General features: G+C 37.9%; 1 protein-coding gene across 1 annotated transcript; it reads left to right on the top strand.

Annotated features, from left to right (window-relative positions):
* Positions 1–1,052: 1,052 nt before the first annotated feature.
* Cbr-ser-7 lies at positions 1,053–9,349 on the top strand (the record flags this gene model as incomplete). The annotated part of the gene is made up of 6 exons (XM_045239057.1): positions 1,053–1,387; positions 1,987–2,242; positions 5,223–5,564; positions 7,151–7,323; positions 8,578–8,715; positions 9,310–9,349. The coding sequence occupies 6 exons, from the start codon at positions 1,053–1,055 to the stop codon at positions 9,347–9,349; spliced, it is 1,284 nt and encodes a 427-aa protein (XP_045092022.1).
* Positions 9,350–10,156: the final 807 nt, after the last annotated feature.

The following is a 10,156-nucleotide window of genomic DNA, read 5'->3' as shown; positions in this document are numbered from 1 at the left end:
GATATATTGTAAACCAGATTCAAAACACGTTTTTTTCTCTCTTTCCTGTTTTTGCAAGGTGTCAAAAGTGATCGGAAGCAAAGAAATAAAATGTGGTTTTATGATTTCCAGTGGACAGTTTTGTTCCTATTTTTATATCATTTTTTATCTCTCCCTCCTCACGATGTGTCATCAAAGTTTTAGTTTTATTTTTCTGTAGTGAAGTTTTTAAACTTTTCGCCAGTGGTCCAGTTTGTGTGGGCGCGAAATTCGAGATTGTGGGAGAATTTAAATGGTCATTGAACATTCTAGTTTTAATGAATATGCGCTTTGACGATATTGGTTTCTTTCGCATTACAGATCGCTGACAACAATCTCAATCAAAGTACATCTTTAAAAAAAGCTGAAGAATGTAATGAAATGCTTTCTCTCTTTTCTGCCGCGAACAAATCATGTTGTTTTCTTCCGGTTGTTCGGTCTTTGAGGAAACAAACGTCGACAGATTGTACTGAAAGTATTCCGGAAACTTTCAGCGCCTCGATTTTCTTTGATGTAGACTTGAGTAGGCAACGAGTCTTGTTTTTGTGTGTTTGTCTGCTGGTTTGATTTACAGCCTATGTGTCTTATCAATGCCCACCACCACATATTTTTTCTTCTACATTTCAATATTTGCGTTTCAATGTCTTTCCTTCTCCTTGTTTCAATCAACATTTTGATTTTCAGTTTTTTCGTGAAATACGATTACTACCCTCCAAACAGAAGAAAAGGAAAAAATCGCATTAGTCGGATTGAAGGCGAACGACAAGACTAGAGATACCACTGGTGGTGCACTTCTACCAGCACCCGAAACTTCTTCGTCTTCTTCTTCTCCATTCTTCTGCTTCCCCTTCTGACACGTTTTTTCTACCGTAGACGGGACGACGAAAAGAACATTGCGTTGGTGGTGTGTCCGAAGCCCCGCCCCCTTTTCCCCATTTTTCTGGGCGAGGGATGATTGAGACGCCGAGGCAAGAGCGAGGAGCCAACCACTTGTGGTCTATGCGGCAGCAGTCAGTCAAAGCCTGAAGGGTGAAATGGCCCGTGCAGTCAACATATCTCCATTCGCTTCATATACAGTCGTGCCAATTACCTCAGCATGGCCACCGGACGACGATCCGCAAACGACGCGAGTCCAGTTCTCGGGGCTTACTTCTGGAAAAGCAGTGTTGACACTGATCATTCTGGCTATGATGATGATGACCATTGTTGGAAACGCGCTGGTGTTTCTTGCAGTCTTGATCGTTCGAAAACTAAAAACGCCACAAAACTTTCTATTGGTTTCATTGGCCGTGGCTGATTTCTTTGTGGGACTCGTTGTGATGCCACTCGCTCTGATCGACCTCCTCTTCGATAAATGGCCGCTTGGAAGGTAATTTATGGGTTGTCCTCTTCTCACTGGTCATCTTTCTTTTCCTCCTCTTTTTTACGAAAATTTATTCCCCGTTTCTTTTATTTTTATACCACAAAAAAATTCATTTTCCCAAATATAAATTGAGGGAATCCTCCCAAAAGTGGTTTACCCCTATTGAATAGGCGCGTTCGCTTTTTTAGTGTCTCTCATTTCCGTGTCAAGCCTCAATTTTGGAATTGAATCCTTTTTTTGCAATTTTTGGCTTTCCTTAAAATTTTTCTCTTTCGAAAATCTAAAAAAAAATGTTTGAACTTTTTGTTTGATGCATTGTTGATTCTTTTGTTTTTTCGAGAAGGTTTCTATTATTAGCCTCATTGTGCAATATATAAAATACACCGAAACCAAAACCAAAAAGCAATCCGAATAAGACAAATGAGCAAGTATTACAAAAACGTGTGTCATCTTTGCTGCTCCCTCTCGGCTCCTTAAAGGAGGTCCACAACCACTAAGCATATTGAAATTCCTTCAGAGAGAAACAGATGACCATTTGTTTGTAGGGGGCTAGGAATAAAAGACAAACAATCTTTTAGAAAATTTTGAAAAAAAATTGTTTTCAGTACAATGTGCTCGGTTTACACCACAGCGGACCTCACTCTGTGCACTGCTTCCATTGTGAATCTATGTGCGATTTCTGTGGATCGCTACTTGGTGATCTCTCGCCCTCTTCAATATTCTGCAATTCGCACAACACGCCGTATCGGATGGTACATTGCGTGCGTCTGGATCACCGCTGCGGTGGTCAGCATCTCTTCGCACATCATCGCTCGCTTTTTGGACGATGGAACTTTTATCGAGGACCCTGGGACGTGTCAGGTCAGCTGAGGGGCCCTTTTCCTGTCATTATAAGGTCCCACTTTGCCTTTTTCTCGTTCTCTTTTTTGCTTTTTTTCACTCCATGTGTTGTCAATTCAACACTTTTTCACCTATTCATAAGTTTCGAGGCACGAAGAAATTCGCAAGTTGAGGTCCCGGCAGAAAGGTGGCGGGAGAGTACACATATTGTGAAAATAACTATCAGAATAGGTTTTTTCCCTTGCGAACGACCTCGAAATGCGAGAGTAGAGAAAGGCACATTAGTTTGGATTGAAGCGAAAAAACCCCGACGCGTGGTGGAGGAAGAAAAATCGCGATGCATCAATTATCGTTGGGACCTTATTCACCAGGAAATAGCTAGCGAAGGCAATCTATCATAGAAGGGGGAATGCATTCCAAAAAAAATTTAATCTCCGGTGGTTGATGGGACCAGGCGGGTTCCATAACCCTCGGAAATTGCAGGGAGCCTAAAAAATACCTCAAATGGGAGCCGCCAACTGGTTAGAGGGCAAATGATTTAGAAAGCAGTTTAGGGATACATCATATTTGATTCGGGGCACAGAATACCTCAAGAATTCTGAAATTTGTACTACCGAACTGTGGATTCCGTCCTAAATCACGTTGTACCTCCTTTTACCGCCTAATCGTTGTAGCCCCCAAGTTATGTGCCTGGTTCGGGGACTTTCTAACAAAGACTAAGAATTCGAAAATCACTGACAGCCTATAAATCTTCCTTGATAGTGCGAACGGCAATTAGGAGAGGTGCGTTTGATTGACAGATACAGACCTTGAAAAAAAAATCCAATTGCTTCCGTTTTAGTAGACGAAATCTTAAGGAAACCTCTGAGTTTTCCCTTTAGTTCTCTTTCCACCTGGTAACCAAAAGCGAAACCGACGTTTCTGAGTGAACGTTTCGTTAATCTTTGTGACGCTTTCCGCCATAAAACATACCCTAAGCCGTTTGGGTGGGTTTTCGGATTTAGAGAACGACTTGTGGGCAGAAAAAGTCCACTTTTAGTTTTATGACCCTACCACTGAAATAAGACCTTTTTGAACGTTTTTTCGTGACGTTGAAAACGTCTCATAACCACAACGCAAAAGATATCTTGAAACATGAGAACCATGCGCGCACTCCTAGAATATTGCTTTCCGTAACCGGAGAGGGGAGGTTTCGAGATTTTTTTTTTCGAAATTTCATCCTACGGGCAAACTTCAAAAGTACGTAGGAGTATGCGAAGGGAATCAAATGTTGCATTCATTATGCAAATTCAAACTTAAAGATGGAGGGATACCCTTTTAGCATCATTCTGGGGGGATGACTCCTATCTCGGAACTCTTGTTGTTCGATCTTTTGGGATTTAAAAAGGTAGAGCTTTTTCGCGTCATTAACTGATCATGTTGTGTGTATGTGTGTAGAAGAATGCACACAAATGCTCGGGCAATAAATAATCATTAATGTTCTTTTGACGATCAGATAACACAAGAACGGGTTTTGTGGGAGAGCTTCTGGGGTTTTTTTGGAAAACGAAGATTTTTCACAGCTGTTTTTTTTTCTTTGTCTTTGTTTCAACATATGTTTTGAGGGGTTGAGGAACATGGGAGACTGGAGTGAAGGGAAAATCCCGATTTTTTGACCAACATCTGGTTTTGGGATATTCTATTTATAACTTCAGAATGGAAGATTACAGTGTTATTGGTGTCTAAAAAAGTAAGAAAAGGTTGAGTGCGAATATCTATAAAAATTTTCTTAAAGACACAAGAGAGCCTCTTTCTCAATTTTAGCGATTTACATAGTTTTTCAATGCAACCCGAGCAAAAATAAAAAAGGAATGTAAACTGTTGAAAAATTGAGAACGTAGGCTCAAAAATAAGGTAGTTTGCTTGCGTCTTTAAGAAAAATTAAACGAGTTATTGTCGAATTGAAAAAAAAGTAGGACCTGGAAAATTTCGCGGGCGGCTTACGTTTCGATTTACGGAGCCTCGCCCAAAAATCACTACAGTAGTAAAAGAAACTTATTTCAGGGAATTTAGTGGGATTTTCTGGACAAAATGTAGATTCTTGGTATGAAAATTATCACTAGCATCACTAGAATCTGTTTTTCGTTGAAAAACCAAACTCATTTGCGAATGTAGCTCGAACGAGGCGAAAGTCTGAAATATTACGTTTTTGCCGCGCTTTTTCGTAGATACAGTGATAGCAGACACTCTAACTTTTTACTTTGAGCAATTTTATTTATCTGGACTACTGTCAGAGATATGAAAAAGTTTTCAGCTGATAAATTGTTCATCATAAAATCACAAACATTTCATCAGTTGACATATTTTTGATAGCTCTCATAGGAGCCGAGATAAGTGAGTTCAAACATGAGAGTGTGGAAGTCCTTCTATTACAGGTTTTATGGTATTTTTTTAGTTATGGAAATCTACCCGGAACTCCTTGTAACAAAAAATTGCAAAAAATCAAAAGCGCATACATGTTTTTTGTCATTTGTCATTTTCGTTTCCTGACACCGCGCCAAAAAACGCCTGAAACATTCCATCTAACATGGCGGGCCAATTGGGACCGAACTTTTTTTCCAGCCTTTTTTTTTGAATTCCCAACTGGGAAACCGAAAATTGAAGAGAGAAACATGTTCAAACTCAATGTTTCCTCCCGTCATCTCTCTACTTTTTTTTTGCTTTCGTTCGCTTCCCCTTTTCGTCTTCTCAAAGTGATTTCCCGAACCTATAAAAAAAGTCTCTGCGCACCAGCTCCACCAGGGGCTTTACCAAACGACCACACCAGCAAAAAAGTAAAGAGAAAGAATGAGCCGCCTCTTCTTTTTGGAGTTCTACAAAAAATTCTATTATACCAAACAAAGCGATCCCCTTGCCGCCGGGAGTTATACCAGATGAATAGTTCCCTAGAGAGAAGGAAAATGGTTGAACTATTTTACAGAACGGTGTGCAAAAAAAAGTGACGGTTTTATTTCTCTTTCAGGTCCTTCCACACTTCCTCTACCAAAGCTATGCGACACTCATCTCGTTCTATGGACCAACTTTCATTATGGTCATTTTGAATATCAAAATTTGGAGGGAGGCAAAACGATTGGCGGCTCAGGATAGATTGATGTCTCATTGCAACTCGGTGGATGCATCCGAGAGACCTCTCAACGGAGGTTCCAGCTCCTCGGAAAACAAAGAGTCCACACAGGAAAAAGAAACGATTGAAGTTCCCAAAAAAGAACGAACCAACTCCACCAACTCTCGCCTCTTCAAGTTGGAACGGAAATATCTTCATCGTCCCAGCACATTCTTCTCGGCCGCTGCAAAAGGACCACTGGTACGTCAATAAGAAAAAAAATGAAGAAATTTGAAAGGAATGGAAGGGGATGGGGCATATAAAAGTGGAGGTTGTGTTTTTGGTGGGGTAGGGAGAGGGCAAGTTATTCAGAGGGTTTTTTATATGTAGTGCAAAACAAAAATACCATATTTCTTCTCATAGAAGTTTCGATTTCAGTAAAAGACATCAGAAAATTGTCAACTTATTAAGCATTGACGATATTATGATAAATAATTCATCAGTTGGCAAAATTTGGATAGCTTTTACAGTAATCGAGATTATTTATTTCAAAGTTTACCGCTCGGGTAGGACTCTATTATAGGAAATACGGTATTGAGATAAAAATAGGCTTATAAAGGTTACTGTAGCTCAGAGCTGATGCAGGTGTGGTCGGAGCAACATCCTAAATTTTTATATCAAATAAAGGTAAAAATACAGTTTCCAAAATTTCGGAAAACAATAATTTTACGGAAAGATTGAAACTACAAAATGGTCTGTGGTCATTACCGTATTTCCTTTAATAGAACCTACTTTATGCTCTTTAAGCTGAATTATCTCGGTTCCTATAAGAGATATGAAAAATTAGTCGACTGATAAAATTTTGGTGATAATTTGAAAAATAATTCGTCAGTTGACAAATTTTCGATATCTCTAATGAAAACCGAGATAATTGAGTTCAAACGACGTAGGATGCTCTTCAATCATATCAAATACGGCATATAATACTTGTCTAATTACCGTATCAATTTTTTAAAACAAAAATTGAAATCGAAATCAAATTGTTTTCATTACCTTATCATGTTTACTTACTTTTTGTACTATCTACAAATATTTAAAAAACACAAATCTCTTTTTCTTTTCAAACTTCCCTTATGACTCATCCCAAAGCACTCAAAACCATCTAAAGCAGCGCCATCTGTTGATTTCTCTTCAGTGTTAACATGTTTTATGTGTAGTCTTTGTTTTTTAAACGTCGGATGTATAAATGGCTAAGAGAAATGCACTAAATGGTGCTTAAAATGTTCAAAGTGGCACTTATTGAGCTGAAGCGGTGGAAATTCTTTCATCTCTTCTCTCACCACCCTTATCGCTGTGCTCTTCATTGTTTTTTTTTGTTTCTCAAGCTCTCGCAACGACGTTGGGGGCATCGTAGCCGTTCCCAATAAAATCATATTCAATGGGTTTGTGTTGCCCGACTCTTTGAAAACATGTGACGCGAATTATTTTGTGAGAGAAGAAGAGGAATCTTCAGGAGCACTCATCTGCTTTTAGAAAGTAGATACAGGGATCGAATTTCATGAAATTCTTGACCCTATAGAGTACGAATTCTGCTAAAGTTAGCAGGGACTCTTTATTGTGTACAGCTTTAGAATAGAGGCTAGAATAGACATGTGAAGCCTTCTATTGTGCAAAAATTTTGAAAGTTCAAAGTAATTGACGACGTCACAGGGCAAACAAAATTTCACTCTTGGAAGCTAAATTGGACAACACTTCAAAAATCCAGTTTCATCTTCAAAACGCAACAAAAACAAAAAACAGTTGATCATAAAAAGTGCATCGCACTTGTTATAAGTTTTTTTTTTCAGATTCGTCAGAATGAGAAAAGCGAATGCAAGGCGAGAAAAACGCTAGGGGTCATCATGTCGGTCTTTATCATTTGCTGGCTCCCATTCTTCATTCTCGCCATTTTCAAATCGTTCGGCATGAAGATTCCAGGATGGTTGGATCTCACAGCTCTCTGGCTTGGCTATTCCAATAGGTTTGTTCTATTCTGTCACACCATTTCATCAATCAAAGAGGTCTATAAAAATACGAGAATATGCCATTTCAATCATCATAAACTATGATGAAGATGCATCCGTTTTGACATATAGTGCGGCGAAATATTATCGGTGCGTGCCACGCTTAGCCGCCGACCAATTTTAGGCACCATTGGAAAAAAACGCCAAAAAACATATGGCAGTCAAGGGAAATCTCAAATTACTCCATTTAAAATATGAAGCATTTATGACGTCCAGGAAAAAATGAAGGATTTATTATGAAAGAGACTAGAAAAAGAATTTATCAGAGGTCAAGGTGCAAACAAACAAAAGGAAAATGGTAACGTGACACCTTATTTTCAAAGAAGAGAAGTCGAAAAAAGATTAACATGTGGATTCTAGTTTCAAAGTTAAAATTTTAAGACTTCGAGGGGACTCAAATCCAACTAAAGAGGAATTGCCAGAATCCTAACATAGTGCAAGTAGAAGATGATAAGCTTCAGATTTTGATGATAATTTGAATTATTTGTTATGAGAACGTTTAAAAAAAATTCGGTAAAACGGAAAACTGAAAAAACGTATATGACACTCAGCGGGTTAAAAAATTAACTGAAGTATGAGGATACCGTAAATACTCTGATGTTACGTCTGAGTCCATGTATCTTTCTTCTTGTGAAAGATATCGAAATGTGGTCAACTGATAAATTAATTATCATGACAATAGCAACATGTTTTCACAGGAAATGAAATGAATGAGCTCAGAAATGGCTTTTTAGAAAATACGGTATCAAGTTTTTGATAAAATATAAAATATTGAATCTTTAGCACACAACGTTTGGCTTACGCGGGTTAATGGATGCACCGCATATCATATACCCTCTAATAGAGTGCCACATTTCACTAGAGCTCAATTATCTCAATTTCTGTGAAAAATGTTACAACGAAAAAAAAATGTTTTGAAATTATGGCAAGCGTTTTATCAGCTGAAAACTCTTCGATAACTCCTCAAGAAAATTGGCATTAAGCTTACAAATGAGGGAGACTTTCACCCAAAGGACCACTATATATTGAAGGCAGGAAATACGGTGAACACTCTATTATAATAATAATAATCTTATTTTTTAACCTTGAGCCAATTTATCTCGATAATTAAACTCAAAGCTAACGCTTTGGGTCGGTTTCTATCATAGGAAACACTGCTATTTAAATTCTACCGTTAGATGTGATAATTTACGATAATTTGAATATTTCAGTACCGTCAACCCACTAATCTATTGCAAATACAACAAAGAGTTCCGGATACCGTTCCGTGAAATGCTCGCATGCCGGTGCGCTACTCTGCAGACTGTCATGAGACAGCAAAGTTTCACCAGCCGATATGGTCCACCTGTGTAAGTTTAAAAGCAATAAGGGTTTTTTTCCCGTTAACATTTTTTAAAATTGGGTTCCACTGGGTGGGTTGGTTCTTCTCAAAAAGTTAGCCCAAACAAAAACCAAATCAACCTAGAAAAACGCCATCCGTGCCACTTTTCACACTCACCCCTCAACAGTCTATCGATAGAGACTCGGCCACAAACGCCACACTCGTACAGGTTATTCATTTCTCTTATTGACTATCGCGGCGCGTTTACAGCCGCTACCGTACCCAATCTTCCAGCTATCGACCGCTTCTGTGAGTATAACCCTACTTACACCAAAAAACAAACAAACGAATCTTTCCTAAAACTTCTCATTTCTTTCTCACACCGTTTTGAACTTCTATTTATTTGAAGTGGTGATTTTGAACTATCTTAACCTTTTCCAATTTTAAATTTCAACGCATGGAGTTTTTTTCCAAAGTTTCCTCTTTCCTTCTACTCTTTTCAGTGTTTGTTTTGCGATTTGCTTTCAAACAAGCCTTTTTTGCATGAGTTTTGACAAGCTGTCTGATTTTTGAATCTTCTGCACGAATCTTTCAATTTCAATTGCTCATGCTTAATTTTCAGATCTCGACGAAATGACAGTCATGAAGCCAGCGATGTCTGAATTCTTCTTTCTCTATTCACAACAGTTATGTACCATTTCATAATTTATTTTTGAACGCTTCCTCCTGCCTCACCCCCTTCAAAATTCTAGATTGACAAAAACCAATTCATTATCATCTTTCTGTTCTGCTTTACTTTGTAAAACCATACTATATGGTGCTGATCCTCATGCTTCCTCCATTTTTTGAGGTGAGATCTAATAGGTCGCGCGCGGTACACTAGTAAGTTTACGTGACACTTTTTTCCCTAAAGTCAACATTGTTTATGTCTCAACTTCCACTTCTCGCTTTGTTCTTTTTCAAAATTGTGCTTTGTAGAAACTTCCCGAAACGGTACTAAAAGTGTTTAACACATTGCTTGTAATGTATTTAAAAAGAAAAACGATTTTATTTCTGAATATAAATGATTTTCGACGAATAAAGTTTGAAAAATATGTATAAATGAAATGGCTATCTGAGATTTTTTTTGGGGTTTAAATTTTTTCAGAGGGAAGAATATAGAGTAAAATTTGGATTCAAAATAACTAGTAATTTTGGAAAAGGTATATTCTGGGAAAGGTTGCCTGGGGGGAACTGTAATAGAAACTAAAAGAAAACAAGAAATTGTTAGAAATAGCTAATAGAACAAAATTCAATTTTTGAGCAAATTTCAGGTGTAGGGTGTGTATATGGGTTCAATTTGTTACTTTAAAAAATATTACTGGAAGAAAGTTCAATTTTGATAGTCAAATAATTTTAGTACGAGATAAAGGGATCAATTTGAATTCAAATACCAAAGAAAAACTTTAATAAAATGCGCCCAACCGTCA

Source organism: Caenorhabditis briggsae, assembly GCF_000004555.2.
Source record: "Caenorhabditis briggsae complete genome, chrX, whole genome shotgun sequence".
Classification (NCBI taxonomy): Eukaryota; Metazoa; Nematoda; class Chromadorea; order Rhabditida; family Rhabditidae; genus Caenorhabditis; species Caenorhabditis briggsae.
The sequence above is the reverse complement of the archived record's forward strand: the minus strand, read 5'-3'. Positions and strand labels throughout refer to the sequence as shown.